General features: G+C 41.4%; 1 protein-coding gene across 1 annotated transcript in view; it reads right to left on the bottom strand.

The window, feature by feature from the left end:
* BIRC6 (baculoviral IAP repeat containing 6) overlaps window positions 1-25,233 on the bottom strand; it is a 320,172-nt gene that overhangs the window by 284,683 nt on the left and 10,256 nt on the right. The window contains 8 exon segments of the mRNA XM_073338417.2: window positions 599-657; window positions 5,555-5,715; window positions 5,800-6,022; window positions 7,724-7,806; window positions 9,297-9,408; window positions 11,544-11,737; window positions 14,983-15,120; window positions 17,969-18,150. Coding sequence (XP_073194518.1) covers window positions 599-657; window positions 5,555-5,715; window positions 5,800-6,022; window positions 7,724-7,806; window positions 9,297-9,408; window positions 11,544-11,737; window positions 14,983-15,120; window positions 17,969-18,150 — 1,152 coding nt within the window.

Below are 25,233 nucleotides of genomic sequence, written 5' to 3'. Positions count from 1 at the left end.
AGATACTGCATTAAACACTTTTCAGACACTACTTTCATACAGGACTGCACATTCTTCCCCAATGACAATTTTTCCCCCCATTAACACAGTTTGAGAAGAACTTGAATGCTATTTTGAAATTTAACATCCTTCTAGTATCATCTAACATACAATTTCACTAGCTGAATGATAATTTCTAATTTTCAAATGCCTATATCTAACTTCATTTACTTTTACATTACTTCATGGTCATAAACCCCAGTTGATTATGCTGCAGTTCTAATGCTTCATGCTATTTAAAATGCAAACACATTTGTATGCCACTATTACTTTTACTATTAGTTCTTTCCACTACAAAAGGTATGTAATGTGATTTTAACCCCTTGCCGTGGGATTTTAAGTAAGTAAAGTGTATTTTGCCATTTTACATTTTCCCAAAAAGCTTTAGCTTGTCACAGACTAAAGTGTGGGCATGTAGCGTAGCTGTAAATGTGATCCAAGACTATCTTTTCATATGTACATGCAAGAAAGCAGAGTTCAAATTAACTTCATTTCCTAACCCACAAATACTTAAATTCCTAACAGATTTTTGCATATAGTGTTCAAAAAATATACCCACCTGTCACAGATTCTGATCTGGAATGCTCTTCACTGTCTGAATCCTCCAGCAGATCATCACTAAAAGCGCAACACAGCTCAGTGAGATTCTAAAACATGGCAACTGCAACATTTTCAATCATGGATTACATACTTTGCATTTACTCAGCCTCTATCCATCAAAGATTGTACAAAACAATGTTTGAGATACAATAGGTTTTATGCCTATTTTAAAAACAGAAACTGGGGAATGAGCAGGCTGACAAACTTGCCCAATGTCATGGGCTAGAATTAGAATTCAGCGTTCTCAATTCCTAATCTTATACAGACTATACACTCCCTTCAGAGTAACAGAAGTCATTCAATGACATTTAGGTAGCAAAGTGTTCATACTACCTCCCTATTAACTAAGTATTACGCTGTACCATGTCCAGAGGGCAAGACTGGGATGCTCTTATCTGAATTCTCTTAGAGATCTCTCCTAGTACTGATGGAGTGGCCTCTGAGGAGCCAGTCATCCAAATACGGAAAGATTGCAATACTCGACTGATGCCGCTACTGCTGACAGGGCCTTAATAAAGGCCCTTCGAGCCACAGAGATTCCCAAAGAGGACGACACTGTATTGGTAATGCTCTGAGCCTATGACAGACCACAGAAGACTCTTGAGGGAGGGATGAACAATGACATGAAAGCAGGTATCTTGGAAGTCAAGAGCAAAAAGCCAGTCCTCTGGATCTAGGGATAGGATTATGGTAGCTTGAAGTGCTGCAATAGGACATAGGTGTTCTAGTTCCTGAGATCAAATATCGGCCTCCAACCACCAGGGAACATTAAGACTCCTCGACTTGCTCTAATGGAATCTGGAGGGATTCTGCCAGATGCTTTCTGAAGTCCTGGAAAGCCCTAAAGTTATCTATATCAGAGAGCAGTTGTGGCATCACTGGCTCAGCAGGGGAGGAAGAGGACTTGACCAAAAGGGGCAACACTTCATTTTGTGGCTCTTCCTCCTTGTGGATCTCCTCACATACCAGAGAATCATACAGTATGGGTGAGCGGTCTTGTGGTGCCAGTGGCTGTTGTGTTGGTGGTGTTTCTTGCAGGCTGATATCCTATAAAATTGGTCACTAAAGCATCCAGGGGTTCCAGCAAGCCCAACAGTATTCGTGCCCAAGGAACACAGGGCCATGTGCTGGACTCTGGAAAGTCCTCTTCAGGGTGCGTACCTAGAAGTGCAGGGTGGTACAGAGCTGAGACAGAGCCTGGACGGAAATCTGTCTGAGGAGGTGTCATCGCCCACGCTGAATGGGAGGCTTTTGGGCACTGGTGCTAGTACCAGAGATGGCATGTCAAGTCCTGTTCAGATGAGTAAGGGTTCAATCATGAACTGCCAAAGTGGCACCTAGGAACAGCTCTTACAGTGCTCCTTAGGAAAAGGGACTCTGGTTCCTCCAAGATGTGGAAATTCTCAAATGAAAGAAATCTGGACGGTGCTGGAGGACTATGACAGTGAGAGCTGGAGGGCTAGAATGGTACCAGGGCCCATAATGGGGATGGCTGCAGGTCTGGAGATGCAGGCGGTATCTCAGATTGTTTCTGTCCAGAGGAGGATGGTACCAGGGATGGAGTAAGTTGTTGGTTTGAGATGTCTCTGTAGCTCTGAAAGGATGTCAGTATCGATGTCCTTGAGGTGGTCTTCGATGCATCTTAGTACCTAGAAGTGTCAGACATTGAGGAAGGTGCCTCTCAGTATTGAGAAAGGTGCCTCTCGGTGATGCTTAGTTGAGGATTTCTCCAATTGAGACTTCATCTTAGGTGGTACCAAAACCTTGGTACCAGTGTCAGCTGGAGCCTTGACTGTACCCATTGTGGGATGCAAGATCTCTAGAGAGTCAGCTTTAAGAGATGATTTACCCTTCTTTCAAGAGTTGCTGACAAGGAAAAAGTGTTTTCTTCTCTTAGAAGGTTTCATCTCTGAAATCACCCCTGGAGCGCTGGAAGTCACCGGTACAACCTAAGAGGTTAAGGACAACGTATGGAGGGGGGAAAATCTGACCCTGCCAGTGCTAAGGAGTATTCCAGGAGGAGAAACTCTCACGTAGCTTCTCTATCTTTGCAGGACATGCCCTTAAACCCAGTACAGACTTTGCACTTGGACAGGACGTGAGATGGGGAATAAAGTGGACCTGGGAAATTATAGACTAGTGCATTTAATTTTGATACCCAGAAAGATACTGGAACAAATTAACAATCAATTTGTAAATACCTAGAGGATAACAGGGTGATAAGTAATAACCAACGCAGATTTGTCAAGAACAAATCATGTCAAAACAACCTAATTTCCTTCTTTGACAGGGTTACTAGCCTACTGGATAGGGGGAAAGCTGCAGACATGATAACTTGAGTTTAGTAAGGTTTCTGACAGTCCCAACATGACATTTTCACAAGCAAACTAGGGGAATATGATCCAGACAAAATTACTATAAAGTGAGTGTTTAACTGGTTGAAAGACCATATTCAAAGAGTAGTTTTCAATAGTTTGCTGTCAAACTGGGGGAGCATATCTAGTGGGGTCCCACAGGGGACTGGTACCTACTCTGTATTTTCATTTATGATTTGGGTAAAGGAGTGGAGAGTGCTTATAAAATTCACAGATGACACCAAGCTGGGAGAGGTGGTTAGCACTTTGGAAGACAGTATTAGAATACAAAAATGACAATCCTGACAAATTGTAGAACTGGTCTGAAATTAACAAGATGAAATTCAATAAAGACAAGTATTATACTTAGGAAGGAAAAACCAAATGCACAACTACAAAATGGGGAATAACCGGAGAGGCAGTAGCACTGAAGAAAAGAAACTGGGTGCTATAATGGATCACATATGATTGACTTATATTCAATGTACTCCAGTTGCCAAAAAAGCTACTATCATTCTGGGGTGTATTAACGGGAGTGCTGTATTTAAGACATAGGAGATAACTATCCTGCTCTACTCAGCACTGGTGAGGCTTCAGCTGGGAACTAATTCTGGGCACAACACTTCAGAAAAGAGGTGGACAAACGGGAGAGAGTCCAGAAGAGAGCAACAAAAATGATAAAAGGTTTAGAAAATCTGACCTCTGGTCACGTTTAGTCTTGAGGGGAAAAAAGCCTGAAGGGGTGGGGGGGCTGATAACAGTCATCCAATATGTTAAGGGCTGTTAAATTGTTCTCCATATCCACTTAATATAGGACAAGTAGTGATGGGTATAATCTGCAGCAAGGGAGATTTAGATTAGGTAAGAGGAAAAACCTTGTAAGTATAAGGATAATTAAAAGCACTGCAATAGGCTTCCAAAGGAGGTTCTCCATCATTGGAGGTTTTTAAGAATAGATTAGATAAGCACCTGTCAAAGATGGTCTTGGTATACTTGGCCCTACCTTAGCGTAGGGGACTGAACTAGATGACCTCCTGAGGTCCCTTTCAGCCCTACACTTCCAAGATGCTTCAAGGCACCGGAGACAGCTGGAGTGCCCACTGCCACAGGGAAGAGACCTGTGGCAAGTCTGGCAGGGTTTAAACCTGAGGACTTGGGAAAAGCCATAGACCACAAAAGTTGAGGAGTTAAATTCAATAGGGGGGACCCCTCCATGCACAAAATGAACTAAAAAAAACATACTAAATAGAGTAAATAAAGCTAAAAAGTAAGAAAGGTGGGGAAACAGCTAGGAAGCAGTGGACACTGCAGCTGCTCCATGTCAAGCTTCAGGCAGTAGAGAAGGAACTTAAGCAGTGGCAGGTCTGTGCCTCCCTACTGCGACACCTGGGAGCACACAGTGCTGCACTGGGCAGCCACAGACACAGTTGTTTATAATCTGCTGTTGAGAGTACACAGGCACACACACATATCCTATGGTGGAACACCAACAGGGATGTATACTTGAAGATGAATTTCAGTTAAAAAGAAAAATAAATTTCTGCTTCCATGCAGACTAGCTATTACTTTCTGGATCCCCTGAAGTTTAGTAAAAATGTTTAGAAAGGAGACAGAAAATTTTGTCACATCACCCTTCAACACTGACTTCCCCAGGAGTTTTCCATCAATGATTGTTTTATGGGCATGAGAGAAAGAAAATCTACATTAAATTTATTATGCTCAGATATAGTAATAAGATCTCACAGAATACAGAGACGTATTCGTTGTGAATATACACACGGTGTTTTTTGGCAACTGCCATCCTTCCCTTTGCCTGATATCATCTCTTCAGTCTGCATCAAGTCATAGCTAACAGATTGAAATGCCTCAGGACAGGGTTTGTATTCTCTTTGTAAAAGGCCTTGCAAACATACGATTCTATAAACACACATTTCATAACCAAGGTAAGCAGTAAGGAAAGAATTATAGTTCTTAGTACTTCCATAGTAATTTGTACTTTAAAAGCAGTGTACAAACAACCAATTAATAAGACATGGAAAAGACAAGATCTGGCAACTCTTAAATAATTTTACTTGATTTCAAAAGCATAATGATTAGAAACTACACTTTCCAAAAGCTTTAGAACACTTGCATTTAACTACTATCCCGTGTGATTAAAATGAAGATCTATTCTTGACACTTAAGTTCCCCTACATTATTTCTAGCTTCCTGCATCACAATATTTCAAGCAAACTCTGATAATGTATCCCTTCTACCTGCAAGTTGAAAACTGCACACATTAAGACAGATGAGGAAAGTATTTTTAAATATAGCTGGGGTAAAACAGAAGCTTTGAAAGAAAAATGATCATCATTCACCAGACGGGACTTCAGTGACATTTTTACATCACGTAGTAGTACATAAGCATCACCACTCCACATTCCACTCCCATCTCCATGAATAAGCAAATGATGAATTTCTGCTTTCTAACTAAGTGTGAATAAGTTTAATGGCATTTCTAATACATTATCCAAGATGGATCATTTTAAAAAGATATTTTTAAATCTGGAAGGTTAGCATACCTGTCTCCTTCCAATTTTGGTATATCTGAGCAGCTAGAGGAATCTTCTAGCCATGCTAATGTTGGTCTCCTTGAGTCAACCCCTGAGCTCTGTTCTCCTGACAACACAAGCTGTTGAACAATTGCTGGATCATATGCATTGATCTCAAACTTTAAGTGAACCTGAACAAATAAAAATGTAGAGGTGTACATTGATTTAAATTGACAAAAAAAACAATTACTACTGAATTCTTAAATAAGATGTACCTTCATAAGTTTGGAAACATCCCATATGCAGATCTTTCCTCGTTTTGTTGCTGCAGCTAGAAAGTGAGGGCAGCTTCCTGATCCAAAGCAGGCTATCCTGTCAGTGCCATCTGTGCAGGGAAACTGTGCTGGACTTGTTGCAAGTGTGACTGAGAGGGGTACGTTCTGTGTGTGCTCACCTTTGACAAATGGGCAGTTTGGGGAATGTCTCTCATGTTCAGACCTTTGTGCATTAAAAAAAATATATATATCAAAACACTGGCTTCTCAGAGCAGCAATTTTGTATTAGAATACCCTCTACTAACTATTAAGATCAATTTCCATGTTTGTGAAGACACTACATACATAATGCAGAAGTAATATCTCAACCTGTAATAGAGTTGAATCATACAATGAAATTGTTTTAACCAGAGTATAAGAATACCATACTGTTATTGATCCTTAGTTTGTGGTTATTTCTCAATAACCATATTGTATGAAATGCTTAAAGGACTTCCACATATCCAACTGCAGGGGATTTGCATACACCATTAAGAGAAATAACCATGAAGTTATCATGACAACTGCTGGGCTCCGACTGGCTACTAATGTCAAAAGAGCAAGCAGTAAGATGCTGTAACAAGAGAGAAAATTTAACTCAAGAGTATATACAGTATCATCACTTGTAATACCAGACTTCATCTTTAATGTAGCTTTAGTAATAAGTGAAGTACTGTTTAGATCTACATTTCTCCCTACAGAAAGGGACACTGAGATATGTAGAGTCTTAACCAATAAAAATAAAAAAAAACTAGTAAGACAAGTGTGAAAGATTTCTGAATTAAATTTGTGCAGTCGGTGGAGATACTGAAAAGAATCATAATTCTTTACTAACACCTGAAGGATAGTATCAAAGAAGAGAAAATCATCAAATGTAGTAAAAGGGGTAAAGAAGAAGCAAAGGGCTAAAATTAAAAGAAAAAAAAAAATTCAGGCCAGCCAGAATGTAATTTAGCAAATGTTCAATTTAAGACATGTATTTAAGACAAAGTTAGATCAGGCACCTAGAAGCAGGTAAAGAAATGCACTCATGCATACATTTAACAAGTCATTTGAAAACTAGTGATCCCTTTATTTAAAGGAGGTAAGATCCAAATCCGTTTCTCTTTTCACACTTTATATCAGTAACCTCATCAACTGTCACACCTAAAACAGAATCCTGAACTCAAGTATTTACAAGTGAAGAGATTTTAGGTAAACCTAGCATGTCAGAAGACAGACCATTAAAATTTAAAATTATTCCAAATGAGAGAGAGAGAGAGAGAGAGAGAGAGAGAGAGAGAGAGAGAGAGAGAGAGAGAGAGAGAGAGAGAGAGAGAGAGAGAAAAACACCAAGAGCTTTCACCAAGTGCAGTTTCATTCTTTTCCTGTTTTATAGGTAGTGCAATATTGTGCTACTTAAAATGGCAGGACAGTTTGCATTTAACACTGGTATTTTTGGAAATCCATTGCTTCAAAACTTTCTAAATACAAATGCGTAAGAAGAACTCAGGGAAGGTATGTCTACCAAAGTGCTCCACTTAATTTTTTTCACCTAATATATTTTTATATTATACAGAAAGCAAAATAGGTCTCACATTCCACAAACACTTAGGGCATGTCTACACTTACCTCCAGAGCAATCGAGCCAGCAAGGGCCAATTTATCGCATCTAGTGAAGACGCGATAAATCGATCGCCAAGCACTCTCCAGTCGACTCCGGTACTTCACTGGAGCGAGAAACGTAGGTGGAGTCGACGGGGGAGAGTCAACAATCGACCTACTGCAGTGAAGACACCGCGGTAAGTAGATCTAAGTATGTCAACTTCAGCTACGTTATTCACGTAGCTGAAGTTGAGTAACTTAGATTGATCCCCGCGCAGTGTAGACCAGGCCTTAGACTCACCAAGGTTCATCTGTAGGCTCCCAGCATACCAAACACACACTGCAGGTAAAACACATGGCTCTGTCATCTCCTGATGAAGCAGGCTATAAAAAGAGAAGGAAGTAGCTGTGCATCAATGATGTCAACATATCAGTTTTAAAAGAAACAATTTAACTAATTATTTTATTCTTTTTTTTATACTGTATACTTTATTTCTGACAGCAAGATTTAAGCATTACATCCATATGCTGCACATAAGTTTAGACAGCAAGAGGCAGTATTTTAAGTTGAAAAAGTACAACACTACGCTACTACGTAAAAGACAGACGGAGCACTGAAAACTTCTCTGGCCAAGCCACTGGAGATGAAGGAATATCAGAGGTCTCAAACAAGAAAGAAGAGTAATTACTTTAAGTAATTTTTGTTGAAAAAAGTCACACAACTGTATGATACAAAACAGCTGATAAATAATGCTCAGATTTTGTTAACATATCTGCAAATTTTTAAATACCACCTAAAAGATTGAAGAATGCTAAACTATCTGCTAATCTGTTAGAGTGCAAATATTCCATTCCATTTTGTCTCTCATACAAGAGCTTAACATCCATACTTAGCATTTTTCCCTTTGTTCCCCAAGTCATTAAAGTACAGTATATCTAGGAAACATTTAAATGCAACTCTGATATTTCTCATGATACTGCATTTGTTCTTGGTTGAAAATTGCTAGCAAGCATGTAGGGTCTAACAAAAAAAATTCTTTACTAAGTATCACTAGTTATTTTTAGGCTGCCTTGCAAAAAAGGCTCACCTTTTAAATGCATTTAACAGGCTTAGCAGTTGGCAAATAATGCTGATTTCAGTGGATGTAAGCTAGCCTTACAATAAACTAAAAGACCTACTGTACCATATATGGATTTACATAGTGAAGGCTAACTTAAGGGAGCTAATGAAAAGCATGGGGAAACAACATTAGAAAAAGATTTGTGATTATATTTAACTGATTATTCAACTAGCCCTAGATGTGTTTTGAACCTTCACCACATTAAGGACAATTTAAAATGTTATTTCAATAAGTCCCATTAAGTCAGTCTAATTTAGTGAACAAAGAATTCAGATCAAACTTTTTGCTTTTTCTGCCTTATGTAAGCTCTCTCTTCATAAAGGAGAAAGCTTTCAGTTACACAGAAATTGTTCAGTAATCTAGTGAGGTGAAAATAAATTAATGTAATGTTGATGATTAACAGAATCGGAGTAATTATTTTTGGTCAGAAATACAGATTTAAAAAAGAGTGCTACATATATGGGAACTCAAATCATTATCCTCCACTGACCATGGTCAAAAAAGAACTGACCTTGGAATTATTCTGGGGATAGCCTCAATGCACTTAAAGCACGAGACATCTCCTAGCTAGAAAGGGCTCAGTTACTTCAGAATTCTTGAGTTAAGAATTTCTGCCTGATCTTGTGCTACAAACAGATAGGAACCCATTGAGAAGTTTATCTTTGAAGAGCATTCATACGCTTTCCTCTGTATCTCTTTTAGTGTAAAATACGGCAATAATGTATTTATATCTAAAACTCATCATCTTTTTACCTGATGATAGAACCCAGCTTGAGCCATGGGATCTGGCTGCGCCCATCTATACCCTACATGAGGCCATGAGGTGAATGTCTCCCGTCTGTTAGCCTCACTATACATCAAGGACCTATAAAGAGACATTTTATGTTATCCAAAGTGTCATTTAGAAGAATATTAAATGACTACAGGCTGCACAAACATCTAAGAAAGCAAATGCCATCAGTAAACAGATAAAATTAAAATCAAACTAAAATTAGCCATTTTTGCAACTATCAGGAAAACTATGGGAAAGAATGGTTTATCAACACTTGGATTTCAGAAAATTTCTTCAAATAATTTAAATATAAGGCAATAAATACGTGATCAATTTCACATGCAGGAATAAAGTTTGAATGTACTGTAATCCACTATGCACTCTTCAGCCAGATGGAAAAGAATAAGCATTAAACACTATCAAAATTATTCTCCTTGTCTGATATTCAAAACCTATCTAACCCCTAAAAATGAGGCATACAACTATCTGAAAATCCCACTGAATAATCTTTGCTACCAAAACCAGACTAGGATGCCAGAGATGGAGATACATACTTTGCTGTATCCAAAAGGTCATTATTTTAGCGCAAACTTAACTGAAATTATGCCAAGTCCATGTAAGACAATATGCTACATCATAAATACATTGTAAGCTAAATTCTGAATTATGCAGCTGAGGTTACATAAACCTTTATTAATGTTAAAGTAATGAAGCCTGTATCTTTTCTAGTTTCCACAACTGTTTATCTTTTCAGTATGTTCCACACATGGGTCTTAGGGGATTGAGAACTGTATAAAACAGTGGTCCTAAACTTTTTGGACCACTCACTAAGTGACCCAATCTCATCCCATAGTGCATCATATCCCAGACACCTTTGCAGGTGAAAAGAATTGTACTATGGTGGGAGCTGGTGCTGTTGAACAGAGGAATGCCCCCACCTCATCACCTCTCATTCTTTAGAGTTTCAGGTGAGAAAACACAGCACTTCTGAACAAAGTTTCAGCTCCCCACTGCCTCTCCCCTGACAGTCTATTCTGCTGCCAGAGCCTTTCACTGCAGCAGGGAAAAGCTCTGGCAGTGGAACACAATACTGCTAACAATATCAGTGTAGATGTTGGAGGCACTGCTTGGGCAGGTAGTGAGCCTGTGTAAGGTACATATTGGGGGTTCAGGCATGTAGGGCACTATACTCACCTAAGCAGTGCCTCATTGTCTACACTGCTGTTTATACCCATGCTAAATAGGTGTGCAGTGTCGGTACTGTAAATGTAGATGTACCCTTTTGCTTAACATGCTTGAAAGAAGTAATTATGAAACTGGGAATTCAAGGTAGTTTTATTCCCCATCTCCAAGATCAGTCCAAGGAGTTTTCTGCTGCCAAGTGAAGACACTGTAAATAGCTCTTTATTTGGGACACTGTAGTATAAAAACAGTGTTGCACTATTGTTGTGCATAAGAATTAAGTTTGGTGGTCTATACTAGGTATATGAGTGAATGTATGTGTTATGATGTCTATCAAAACAGACATAAATGACTCTCACAACACACCGACAGCCACTACATCAAATTGTGGTCATATCAACTCAAGCTGTGAACTTGGGAGATCCAACATTAAAAGCAGGGCCTGGGTAAGTTAAACCTTGCAGAGAAGTCTAAGGAAAAATATGTGTGCTGCAGGAAGTGGTTTTGACACTTTGCTCCAAATAAATATCAGTACAGAAACATGCCAAAAGTTATTAAGCAATGGCCTAAAAATATACAACTATAGCAACCTAACTAGCAAGCAGGTATCATTTATTATCTTAACCTTAACAAGGTATTGCTGGAATCAGGAAAAGATCAAGCAATAGCAAGACAAGTGCAGTTTTCTCCTTTTGCTGCTGAAAAGGAAGTGATTGAAAGGAAGCATTTATACTCTGCAGAGGATGGCACAAATTTAAGAGGTAGGGGAATTCAACCAGTCTTCCACTAAGGAAGTAACACCCAGGAGTTATAAATCCACAGAGGTAGTATCTTTGGAGAAACAGTAGTTTTATTTAATAATGCCAAAATTTGTAAAAATCATTTACACTAAACCTTTACACATTAACCAGTTTCTGAACTCCCCATTTTCTTTTCCCGCAGATGGATAAATCCAATTTCTCCTTATTGAAGAAATCAGAATGATCCACAATCTACTTTGATCCAGACAAAAGGTAAAATTCACCATTAACATTTTTTTAATATACCTGTCCACAGATCGACCAGGTCCCACGCCAAGTTCTGGTCGCGCACTGGGTAAGAGGTAAGATAACCTATCCATCACAGAGGAGGCTACAGGTAAGGCAGCAATATTTTGATTTATCTTCTTAAGTTCATTTACAATGGCGTTGGCGACAGACTTCAATACATGATGAGGAAGATGGAACGTAACTGTTGCCCACTGAATTAAGAAAAAACATTCAATTTGATATTCAAAAAGTTATTACAAGAAATTACAATACAAATATTTCACCTGGAAATCAGAAACAAGAATCAAGAAATACTAATGTCCAGTCTTGTGTTTAATAAGTGTGTCATTGATGCTAGCATCAGAATACTAATACAACACAAACATTTGTTCAATTTTTTAAAACTGCAGCTCATGAAAACTGAGTGCATTTATTACAGTTAGTAATCTCATTTGATTATACCACTCAATGCTGCACATGGCGGCCAAATTCAGCAATGTGAGCTCTAAAAATGCCTCAATTAAGATTTTTTTTTTGGTGAATTATAGTAAAAAAGTTGAGTCATTTGAGTTATAAAAGCAGGAAAAACATGAGATACCTTAAAACTTAATAGCCTTTTTTTATATCCCAATTTAGTTCTCAATCAGAAGTGTCTTTAATGTCTGAAGAAATTTTTTTTTTTTTTTTTACAAATAAAAGTCCTGAAGTCATACCGTTGCTCTGTAGAGTTTTAGTGGGGATTTTTAAATAACCACTTGTTTGCAAGTCTTTGGAGGTTAAGTTTGATGCCTACTCAGAAAAGAGTTTGGAAATAGAGATCTGATATTTAAACGTTTTATAAACTTTTTTTTTTAAAAAGTTAAAGAGGCAGATCATTCTTTATTCAAAACTTCAGCATTTCATACAGTATTCCATTTTGCAGAGAAATCAGAAAGGTTGTTAGAGGACTAAACATGTGTCCACTTTTAAATGGAAATTGGTATGCAAAACAATATGGTTTCTGGTATTATGATTTATTATGAATTTCAGCAAAAGTAACTAACAGGTACACCGAGTTTCCATAAATTCAAAGATTACTCAAAATGCATCAATTTTAGGAGAGTCCAGAGGTCCTTTGGACACTTCACTTTTAAATGTACTCTTGTGCTACTTTACCTAGTTGCCGTGTGCGCCACATACTTGCAATTAAGTGTAAATTAACCAATCAGGGTCTTTTTACTATGTTATTAAACAATTAAGTTAACAACTTGCACTGAAGTATTAACTTATTTCTTGTGAGGATACACACACACACAAATATTTACCCTGTCATTCTGTTTTAATATGAATATATAGTACTATAGCCAGCTATTACTGTAGCTCTTTTGGGTAATGTTGATTGCTAATTTGGCTCCTCAACCACGGAGGTCTGAGTATCACTGCAATAGAGCATTTCATACTGAAGCAATAGCCCCACCAGTCAATCCCTGAGAATAGCATGTTAATGGCCACAAATCCCCAGATTAAGAGTGAAACACACTACAGACCAGCCCCTTGTCAAAACAACTTAGGCAAAAGCATTTAAATTACATTTTAAAAGTTGAAAAGTGTTGCATTGCTTTACCCATTCTGTTATCTGTATGTTCTGTATTTTGACTGTAAACTTTGGGGTCTTTCTTACTGCTCGTAAAGAGCCTAACCTATGGATGCTACATAAATATTTATTTTATGTTGATGCGAAGAGTTAGGCAAAGATTTTAAAGTTGGTTAACTGTTTTCAATTACATTTTGTTGCTGAGGAATTGGAGGGTTTTTTTCTTTTAGGCCAAATCCTGTTACACTGTAGACAAGGAAGTTTACAATTCAAACTCATGTCTCACAGGAACAGAAAGAACGAATTTTATACTTGTTAGGAAAGGTAAGCCATTCTAGGAAGACTAGTGAAGCTGCTCAGACCAACTGTACTATTAGATTAGAATAGATTTACAGTAACTCCTCGCTTAATGTTGTCGTTATGTTCCTGAAAAATGCTACATTAAGCGAAATGATGTTAAGTGAATCCAATTTCCCCATAAGAATTAATGTAAATGGGTGGGGTTATATTTCAGGGAAATTTTTTTCACCAGACAAAAGACTATATTACATACGTATACACATACACACACACTGCAAGTTTTAAAAACAAACAATTTAATACTGTACACAGCAATGATGATTGTGAAGCTTGGTTGAGGTGGTGAAGTTATAGGATGGAAGAGGGTGGGATAGTTCCCAGGGAATGCCTTGCTCCTAAACGATGAACTAGCACTCAGCTGAGCCCTCAAGTGTTAACATATTGTTGTTAATGTAGTCTCACACTCTACAAGGCAGCACAAATGGAGGGAGGAGACACAACATGGCAGTGGCTGCAAAATATTCCCTGGGGAAACTGAAGGTGATGATGAACCCACTCTATCACACTGGAGCGCACCACTCCCTCCACTTTCCAAAGTGCAGAAAGGGGGGATGTGCATGAGTGAGTGACACACCCTCACACAGTGCAGGGTGGGTGTGTGGGTGTGTGTGTGTGTGTGTGTGTGTGTGTGTGTGTGTGTGTGTGTGTGTGTGTGTGTGTGTGTGTGAGAGAGAGAGAGACACGTGCATTGCCCCTTTAAATACGCTGACCCCACTCTAAGTATACTGCCTTTTTAAGCAGATCAGCAAGTTGAGACAGCAGGTGTGACAGGAAGCTCCCTCTATCTTGAGCCCTGTCCTGTCCCCCCCTGTTCTGTGGAGATGGGTTACAGGAGCAGGGGGGCAGGCAGACACCCTGACATCAGCACCCCTCTTCCCCCCCATCCCCTGCACAGCAAGCAGGAGGCTCCTGGGAGCGGCTCCAAAGCAGAGGGCAGGAGCAGCACACGGCAGTCGGGGGAGGGATACCTGAACTGCCCAGCAATTGATAGCCTCCTGGGCGGCTGCTGCACAGGGAACTTAGGGCAGCTGACAGGGGGCTGCTGGTCCACCCTGGTTCCAAGCCCCCACCAGCTTGCTCCAATGGGCTGCTCTTTCTGCAAGCAGTGGACAAAGCAGACAGCTACCAAACAACGTTATAAGGGAGCATTGTGTAACTTTAAACGAGCGTGTTCTCTAACTGATCAGCGACGTAACAACGAGAAAACGTTAAGTTAGGAGTTACTGTACTATGTGTACAGAACTAAGGAATGATGAATAAACTAAAACTGGTCAAGGCTATGTTTAACCCCCGGAAATACTCTATATCCACACACTAGAAAAAGTTGCCAATGTTTAGCTGCATTATTCATCGTGGCTTTCAATGAGGTTAAATTAATGTTACCAAGAATTCTTGAACTCAATTCATATAGCAATTCAAAAATGACCTACAAAACCCTTAAAACATACAATGGAAATGAACTTTTTTTTTTTTTAAAGAAAAAAAGAAAAAAGTGTTAGAGAATTTTGGAGACACTTTCTTCACCTTTGCAACTTTATGGTTTGCTGCTGTCTCATGTGAGGTATTTTTTAAGCCGTCTTTCAGTTGTGTGATGAACAAGTCATATCCCTCTGTGCTGGAGACATCTACCTTCTCTATGCAAGCACATAACAGTTGCTGAGCCTAAAAACATGTGGAAAGAAACAAAATTAGTGTCTAGACACAGAAGCTACTATCCTGGAAAATTTAAGACCTGATGGATTCAGCAGCTAGATTGACTTCCGCAAAGATTTTAAGAAGTGATCCAGGTGGCATATACGGTTATTTCTGTACTTTTTTTTTTTAAATAAACTGCTGTGTGCTGAATGTCCCAAATAACTCGAGATAAGAATGAGATAGCAAATGTGTATTTCACTTGATTCTAAGGTCACACTAAAATCAGATCCAAATGACAACTTACATGATGCATTATGTATTCTGATGAAAACTAAAGATGAGCAATGATTAGCAACCTGATCCCAGTCACTTTTCCTTAGCAGCCCATTCCATGGATAAATCTCTACAGTAAAGCTTTTGCTGGAAGTAACCAGTTGCAAGCTGCCTGAGGAAGTATGACTGAAGACTAACAACATGTGGCGGACTAGCCACAAAAATAATTACAGCAACATGGCGCACCCAAAGTGGAAAGTTTTTGAAGACTAGCTCAATCACACCAGTCCTATCACCTGGATCTCCAGCCATATTCACCATCACCCCCCAAGCTTGAATCAGAAGTGCAAAAGGCAGCAGCCAAGAGCAGGCAACTATGTGCCTTTACAGCCATAGAAGCTTCTTTAGCCTTTGAGATCAGTGACAAACTGAACTGCTAATTTGGAGACGGAAGGGTAAATTAGTCACAAAAAAAAATCAATGATATTTTGAGAAGAAATAGACAAAGTGCTGGGCAATATGAGGCTCAAAACAATATGCTAGAAAGACTGCTCATGATTAACATTGCAATATTTTAAGAGTAGCAATACCACCAAGAAATGCACACAAATTTGAACAGCATAACCTTATTTTATCTCATTCTCCCTTGCTCCTAGTTCTCACCATTGTTACCTGCAGGTCTACAACTAGGTTTCCAGATATCAGAGGCAGGAAATGTATTTTTATTTGCAAAGCACATTGCACAATTCCTACAGTATGCTAACAGGCCACCTTCTGAGGAAGCGATTTTGTCAGATCTTTCATAGTTTGGAATTGGGAAAAACAAATATACTTCCCAATGCCATGTGCTAGCTTGCAGGCTGGTAGGTAACTGAAGATGATCATTTAAAAGGCGCACTCGTTCCCAATGGCACACACTGTGCCACCCACCTGGGGTGACTCCTGAGTTGCTGCCTACCAACCATTATTATGTACATTGTTTTCACTCCCCATAGAGCAGTAGACAACGGAAGCAAACCAATAAGAGTCTCCCAAGCTAAGGCTGCTCCTCAGAGGAAGAGCAAATTAAAATCCGCATGGCTCCTCACACTTCCTGAATCCTTCAGGAGACGAAAACTTAGTGTATTTCTCTAAACTCATCACAATGATGAGTTTAGAGAAAGAATATTTGGGAGAAAAGAAAGAGCAAAAAGCCTCATAATGTTGTCACATGCCTATTAGAGATGGGTACAAGATATAGAACCTGATTTGTAGACGTATCATACCAAAAGTTAATAAATGTAGAGTGCGAGACTGGTGAAAGTCTTGGACAACAATGGAATACGGAGCCAGGCATGGATGAAGGGACTCTTCCACCTGATCCAGTGCACTCTTCGGAACACCTGTTTAAAATTTCCTGGGACTCTCGGGGGATGGTGTTACCACCTCTAATAATGAAAGGTAACTATACCAGACTGTTGTTGCATTAAAATAGCATTCCCTGCTTTTTTCCTAGCAATAAGGCCCTAGACTACCTGAAGCTGTTCCTCCTGATCTCCAATTCCTTCCCAGACAATAGTCTTTAAAGAGAAGAGTCACTATCCAGACCAAAGAAAAGTATCCACTACCCACTGTTTTAGGTACAGGGATCTTCTTGCTGAAACTGACATGGCCATGGAACTGAATACTGTTTGTATCACATCATAGGTGACACAGCAAACAAGCAGAACCCAGGAAAGTAAGTGTGTTGGGCTAGTTAGAGTCCTCATATGTGGCCTTGACACCCGCCAACCTTTTGTAGTCACCCAGAAGGCATATAAGCTGCATATAATTGGCAATGGTAGCGGTAAGCCTGAAGACTTGGAAAGCTCTTTTCAGAGCTAACTATCAGCATGGGCTTTTTCCTGAGTAAAAATTATGGTCTTATGTTAACATGTTATCTAACATGTGCTAACATATTTTGCAAGAGTCTGGCTTTCCTCAACCAGCTTAGTATATGTTAGAAGTACACTGCATTGTCTACAATGGACTCTCTTAAAATAGGTTAGCTAACATGCAAACATCACACCTTAACTCCTAGTCTAGACAAGACCCCAGGAATCATACTTCCATCATGAGCTAGATGGGCAAGCTTCCTTCAAGTGATATGCAATTACCAGGTGGTGTTTACAACCACCTCTCAGGTAGGGAAAAATTAGTTGATTAATGGAGGCAACATGTTAGCCATTCATCCCTCTTTCCTTGTTTTTGAAATCCTAGAAGGCACATGATCTAAGGGCTCCATAGTCTGGGCAGTGGTTTCTGGAACGGGTAGCAGGAGCTGCTGCTTGGTTGACTACAACAGAGCAGGAAATGAGTCCCATTGTCTAGTGATTGGTGGACAGGTTTCTCTTCTGAAATGCCTCAGCTGGATAGCAGAAGCAGGACTGGCTATGTGCCCTTTTTGTTCCCAGATTTTAGCTTGGACTATACCCCATCAAGTTCTGGTGGAGGGTAATTACTGCTTTATGGTGATTTACATGATCCCATTAGGCATACAATCCTTTAATATTAAATTAACAACTCAGGACGGTTTCATTATCTCTAGTGTAGAGTCAGTATATACTAACAATTTAGAACTTACCTCTGTAACCGGCAATTCAAGTTGAACCACATCATCTTGCTTTGAAACAGGTGTTTGCAGAGCTGTGTCTAGCAGCAAGATGCCATTGAGGTCTTTCCTACATCCAACTGCATAATCATCCACAAAGATAACTTTATCCACAGCAGAAATATATTGACATTTCACCCGTCCACCTGGTTTAGCTGCATGGGAAAATACAGAAGAAAATGCTATTAAAAGAAGTAGAATTATTTATCACAATCCAGTCAAATGTTTTTTGGGACATGAGATAACTTACTGATTATTTAGCTAATTTTTTAATGTTGAAGGGGCAGTCCAGGACTAGTTTTTTTAATAGTTATATGATCAGATATCTTGAAGGCTATTGTGCCTTCTGGCAAAAGTCACTTTAAGATTAATGACATTGTTCATGTATTCTTGCCAAACAATTATCTATGACCATTTTAAGAGCTATAGTAAAAGCAGTCAATCAAGTCCGACTTTCAGTAAAAGTCTTAGTTTAGTTTTGCATGTATGTGGCAAACAGTTTGCATTCATTCCTTTAAGATGATGAGTACCTCTTCTTAACTGCAGGTCAAGTTAATAGTAGGAATTAAGCTGTATAGTGAACAGATAGATCAAGCTAAAAACCCAACAGCTGCTCAGTACTGCGGAGATGGGTGAAGCCTCTCCAAGGCCAAAGGGGACCACCAGATCACTAGTCTAACCTCTTGTATATCACACTTCACCAACAAAACCCAGCACCTGTACACCAAACTGAACAACCAAAATATGACTGCACACAGGAGACTACACTATTATGTTCCACAGGCACAGAATAGGTGCACCAATGCCTGAGGCCCCTGCAATGGCAGGGAATTAATTGAGATACACCCAGAAAATCCTAACTAGTGACCTACAGTCCATGCTGCAGAGAAAGGTGGAAAAAAAAAACCCACAGTCACTGCCAGCCTGACCTGGGGGAAATTTCCTTCCTGACCCCACATATGGTGATCAGTTAGATTTTGAGCAAGAACCAGCCAGCTAAGCACATGAGAGAGAATGCTCCATGCCCCCTCAGAGACCTGGTCCTCAATGTCCCATCTCCAGCTGTGGCCATCCCTGATGCGTTAGAGGAAGGAGACAAAAAATACAGTAGGGGGGACCCCTTCCTGACCCCCTCCTTTCCATCTAGAAGGAAAGGCAAGGGACTAAAGCCAATCTAATTAGTCCCAGTTAGACAAGATACCATAATCTGTACTCATGTATAGTCATCCTGATATTTTCTTCCAAGAGAGGAAAAATTTCAAATGAGGACTTAAACGTACCACTTCTAAAACATTTAAAGACATTTCAACAACAAAGGTGTGCAAGACAGTAAAACTGCCATCTCTACAGCGCTCTCTTTTCATGTGTAACAGAACAATTAGAAGCCATTCAGCCTCAGCAGAACTTGATAGTCCAGATCCCATCAACTTCTGAGTAGTTTCAATTATTTTTACCAATACGTATCATTTTACATTTATGCAAGGTAACGTATATTGCCCCCATCTTCTTACACTTCAGATTAATTTTAAATATCTCACAGTCCTCCAGAGTTTTCAGTAACGGTCATCCACCACAACTTCAGAACCTCCTGTATACTTCCTCCTCCAAATAATAAATGAGCTAATCCATTACTAACCTGAAAACTAGGGCTTTGGAGCTGTACTCCGGCTCTGCTCCAGGCAAAAACCTGCTGCTCCACGCTCCAGCTCCGGGCTCCGCTCAAAAGCCCTGCTGAAAACTACCCTTCTATTTATAATCTGACTATGGCTTCACCTTCGCACCTATGGTTTCTCCCTCAAACGCCAAGTGATCTACATAAAACCTACAGTTCTGAAGTCATACATAGTCTGAAATAGTTGTGACCGGTGCCCTCATCCACTAAAATTTTGGTATCAAGGACCCCTACACTCCCTGGTTTCCTTAGAGAAGTTTGTCAGTCAAAGTACTGCCTTTGCAGATCCTTGCTGAGAGGGGCATGTGCCCCACCTCAGGAAGCACTGAATCATATAGGAGTTATAAAGCCTTAGTTCTAGCTGACCTAAAAAGGAGAGGACACTTTAAATGGAAAATCAAACATTTGCAAACTATACTCTTAACAACATGCTTGAGTTCCTCAGAGAGAAATGTCTATGGACAAATACAACTGCAGCCAAAGAAAATAAATCATTCTATAGAAAAAACTCATTTCTACGGACAGTAGCAAAAGTATTAAAATGTAAATTCCACTTATTTAAGCTTATAATTCATTGTCTCAAGGACTCATTGAAAATCATTTATCATGTTCAAAATTGACAAGTATTTGACATCTTCAAAATTATGCCATAAACTGCAAATATAGTTGTCTCCTCCATAGACTAACATGTACTATATAGTACTAGAGCAGGGGTGGGCAAACTTTTTGGCCCGATGGCCACATTGGGGTGCAAACTGTGTGGAGGGCCGGGTAGGGAAGGCTGTGCCCAGGGATGAGCCGCCAAAAACTTAACTGGTTCCCTCCTCACCCCACGAGGGGGTTGTGGCCCGCCTCTGCCCCCCGGGACCCCTGCCTCATCCAACCCCCAGCGTTCCTTGATGCCCCCCCCGGAACCCCTGCCCCCTCCACGCTCCTCCCCTGACTGCCCCCAGAACAGGGTAGGAGGGTCTTGTGGGCCACCGCAGTGGATGCCCACTCGCCCCTAAGAGCCAGAGGGTCCTGCCGGGGGGCGAGGTGGGGAGTCCCAGCGGTGCTTACCTGGGGCAGCTCCCGGGAAGCATCCAGCAGGTCCCTCTGGCTCCTAGGGGTGGGGTAGCGTAGCTGGGGGGCAGGGGGGAGCAGCCACTCCCCCCACTGATCACATCAAAAGTGATGCCTTAGGCACCAACTCTGTGGGTGCTCCGGGGCTGGAGCCCCATGGGGAAAATTTGGTGGGTGCAGAGCCCCCACCAGCAGCTCCTGGCCCCAGCTCACCTCCGCTCCGCCTCCTCCCCTGAACATGCTGCCCCGCCCTACTTCTCCACACCACCACCCCCACCCCCCACACCCCCCCCCCGGCTACCTGCAAATCAGCTTTTAGTGCGGGAAGCCAGGAAGAGCTGAGAAGCAGGCGGTGGCTTTGTGCTCAGGCCCAGGGAGGCAGAGGTGAGCTGGGGCGGGGAGCAGTTCCCCTGCGTGCCCCCCGGGTTACCTGCTGCAGCACGGGCGGCCCTCCTCACGCCCCCGCCCCCCCCCCTGAACATGCCACCTCGCTCTGCTTCTCAGCCCTCCCCGGCTTCCCACGCAAACAGCTGATTTGCAGGAAGCAGAGCTGGGGGGCCGCGTTCAGGGGCAGAGGTAGAGCGGAGGCTGGGCTTGGAGCTGCTGATGGATGCTCTGCACCCACCAAATTTTCCCCATGGGTGCTCCAGCCCTGGAGCACCCATGGAGTCGGCGCCTAAGGTGCCACGTTTGGCCAGTTGTTAAACTTAGAAGCCTTTTTAGAACTGGTTGTAGTGGTTCTAAAAGGACTTTAAATTTAACAACCGGTTCTAGCTCACCACTGGCTGTGCCTCCCCAAACAGCCTGGCCCCTGCCCCCATTCACCCCCCTCCCATTTCCCACCCCTTGACTGCCCCCCTCAGAACCCCCCACCCATCTGACCGCCCCCTATCATACAACCCCTGCTCCTGCTCCCCATCCCGACCGCCCCAAACCTCCTCCCCATCCAACTGCCCAGAGTGCTGCCCACGCGGCAGCATGGCTGCAGGGGAGGGGGAACAGCCCCACGGGCTGCATGTGGCCTGCGAGCCATAGTTTGCACACCTCTGTACTAGAGTCTTTTAGTTTAATAAAATAGTCTGGGCTAGAGACTTTTTCTATGAGATTATCAAGAGACTGTTTCCTTTATATTTGGATTCCTTCAATTTACTTTTGCAGAAAAGCTTTTGCTGTCAAAGGATGATCACCAAAAAACTCTACAAGGATATTTATGATTGCCACTTGGACTCTGTTTAATGTTTACAAACAGGAAAACTAGCCTACTTTCAGTTCCTAGAATTTGAATGAAATGGTTAAACAATGTCCCATATTCTACCTACACCTACAGAAGCAGATACTGCAATCAAAGACTGCTGAAGTTGCAAACCCAACTCTTAACAGCTGACTAATAACTTCCAATAGTTCAAAGGTTCAGCTCCAAGTTCTGAAGTGGACTGTGGTCTATATATGCTCTTGTGATAGCAGGACAGTCTAAAAATCAAGAATTTCAGTTTACAAATCACGGGTCCAGAAACAGGGTTTGGAAAAGTTTTAATTATCCTGGAATCATTTGAACTGGATCCTCCAAAATATTTCTAACCTTGGCAAATCATGGAACATGGAACACTACGAGCACTCATTCTAATTACCACCCTCCATTCCACCCCCAATCACTAGTAGTTCATGGAACACTTTCTTTATGCTCTTGGCATTGACATGGCTCATTTTTTCCTACACATCCCTGGCTTACAAGAGTAGGCAAAACAAGAATCAAGCCTTCGTTCTACAGTCGTTAGGCAAACTGGTGTTCTGCTGGCAGAGTGATAGTCCAAACCAACAGTACTTGTACTCCCAAGAAATATAGAAAAATTGAATCCAGTTACAGATCCATTCCCAAATCAACAGTAAATTGGGGATGACAGGAGAAAGTATTGCAGCACGTGTGCAGCAGAGGGGAAAGCAAAACCCACTCCAGCAGCCAAAGAATGGAAAACGCACAGCGCCTTCCATATGAGAAGTGAAGCATACTGAAAAGAGCAGTGTCCAAACTGAGGGGCAGATTTTGTTGTCTGTGGTTGAATCTCTTCTCCTGTACAGAGGAGGGTGGTCCCTGCTTATGGTCAACATCGGACTTAAGATGACCAAGAGCAAACTTTTTGCCTGTGGCAAGCATCAGAGAGCAAATAGCGTGTAGATTCATCATGCAATTCTGTCCCCTTAGAGATTAACTCATCCCTCCCGCCCCCCCCCAAGACTCCTACTTCAATCAAAGTCTAGGTTAGACAGTAAAAAGTGATTTCAGTATTTTTATTTTTGTTGTTCTGTAAGCAGATCTGTGCCACATTCACTTTCCTTCCTGACTAAAATATGCTGCTTCAATTGTTGTAAAATTGGAGTGTCAATATCGGAATTTCCATACTGGATCAAAACAGTGATCCATCTAATAGAGTATTCTGTCACCCATAGCAGCCAGTACCAGTGAATCAGAGGAAGGTCCAAAAACCCCAGTGAGTAAATAAGGAGTAACCTGTTCATAAGGGAAGTTTTTTACAAACCCTCTCACTTACAGGACAGTTTATAACCATTCCACTTTTTAAAAATGTTATCTAATGCTCTTGTTGTCATTACAGAGAAGTGAGATCCTCTTTGAAATTGCACTTGTTTCTAGCTGAATTTTGCACCCTGTTCAACATCCCAAAACGAGTCAGACCAGCTTGAAAATTGGTAGGTCAAGTCAGAGTCCAGGGTGGAGCCTGTGGCAAAAACCTGAAGTTATTTTAACAAAAAGTGCTAGAGATAGAGTACTCTAAAAACTGAACTGTTTTCAAAAATTACACAAGTTTAATACTTCTATTCACACCAAGGAAACACATGAATCTTAATAGTGAATGCTCTTTGCCAAGATCTAGTGCAGTGGTACCTAAACTTTTCCCACTGTGCCCCTCCTTACCAGTAACGGAATCTGTCCACACCCCCCACTCCACTACTGCACAATTGGCTCAGCAGAGGAGCTTGCGCTGAAGGCAAAGCTGGGGGCAGAAATGGGGATGGGGGAAAGCTGGGCTTAGAGGTAGAGCTGGCCTGGAGGCAAAGCAGGGGTCTGGCTGGGACTGCAGCTGGGCTTGGGGGCAGGGTGAGGCTAGGTGGCACTCTCTCCCCTCCCCATGAGGGCTAGCTTGGGCCTTGCCACATGCCCCTGCAAACACTGCTCCATACCCTCCTAGAGGGGCACACCCCACAGTTTGGGGACCACTGATCTAGTGCATGGTAAGTACCAAAACAATGCCCATAACTTCAAATATAGATGTTATTAGGCCTTTAATTTGGAACTGCAAAGTAACATTACAAAATGCTAGAAATCTTTTCAAATCACTGGCACAACTCCCCTTTCAGAACAGGAAGGCATGGTGAAAACAGGCAAAATATAGTTGCTTGCTTCAAAATACCCTTTAACCTATGGTAGTTGCATTATGCTGGAAGCCCACAAGCTTCAGCTATTCCATTGACTAGTGTTCATAAAGTTGTGCATGTCAATGGAGTTATTCACAGGGGAGAAAGCCCCAGACCTAAGGAAGGGTTCAAATGCAGAGAGCCTTCCTCTCAAAGCTGCCAAGAAGCTGGAGGATAGAAACAAACATTCCTTCCCCCTTCCAACTGCCAAGTATGAGTGGGGAGCTTCAAATTTAAGAGACATTATTATTGGGAGACTGCCCCCGTGTTAGGGAACAGAGCAACGAAAGACTAAGGAACTAAGCTGTGCACTAAGCTGTGCGGATCTACAATAAGCAGAACTAGGTCCAGAACTTCAGGATGAGAAAGGAGGCTTTTCTGTACCTCTATGGGAAGCTAGCTGACATTGCAATACCAAACCATGAAACTGAGTGTTCCCCTCAACAGGGACAACCCATTTGGGGTCAGGAAGCCCAGAGAGTGCGCTGTTGTGGTGTAGGTTTGCAGGTCATCGTATGGTGTATATGATTAAGATAGCAAGTGTGCCAGAGATCATACAGCTGAGCTGCCCAAACCGAGAGCCATTGATGGAACCACATCCCCATTCTGGGCCTCTCATTTGGTCACAATTTTGGATCCCACCCAGTCATACTCAGACAGCTTCTGTGGATGACATGCTGAGCACTTCCAGCTTGACTGGCAGCAGTGTCTCATGAACCTGAGGGAATGAAAAGTCCTGGCTGTTATTAGGGAGACTGACCAGGCAATGGGCTTTGCAAATGCCACTAGTGGAACAAGTGCTGGCAGAGTAGAGGAACTAGTGGACAATTCTGCCCTCATGTGAGGCTATATCCAGCCCTTTACAAATGCTAACTGTGATATTTGTAAGAACCTGCAAAACTCTCTCTGCCCACAAATCTGTACATTATGTTTCACAATAAAGAGCTGAAGACCTACTGCAAACGATCCCTTACACACACTCCCTCCTCCTGCTAAAATGGACAGGCTGCCATGTCCCCTGCTAGTTAGGATAATGGATATCTATTAGGGCTGTCAAGCAATTAAAAAAATTAAG

The sequence above is a fragment of the Lepidochelys kempii genome, chromosome 3 (genome assembly GCF_965140285.1).
Source record: "Lepidochelys kempii isolate rLepKem1 chromosome 3, rLepKem1.hap1, whole genome shotgun sequence".
In the NCBI taxonomy this organism is placed as follows: Eukaryota; Metazoa; Chordata; order Testudines; family Cheloniidae; genus Lepidochelys; species Lepidochelys kempii.
This window is presented reverse-complemented; position numbering and strand designations above follow the sequence as displayed.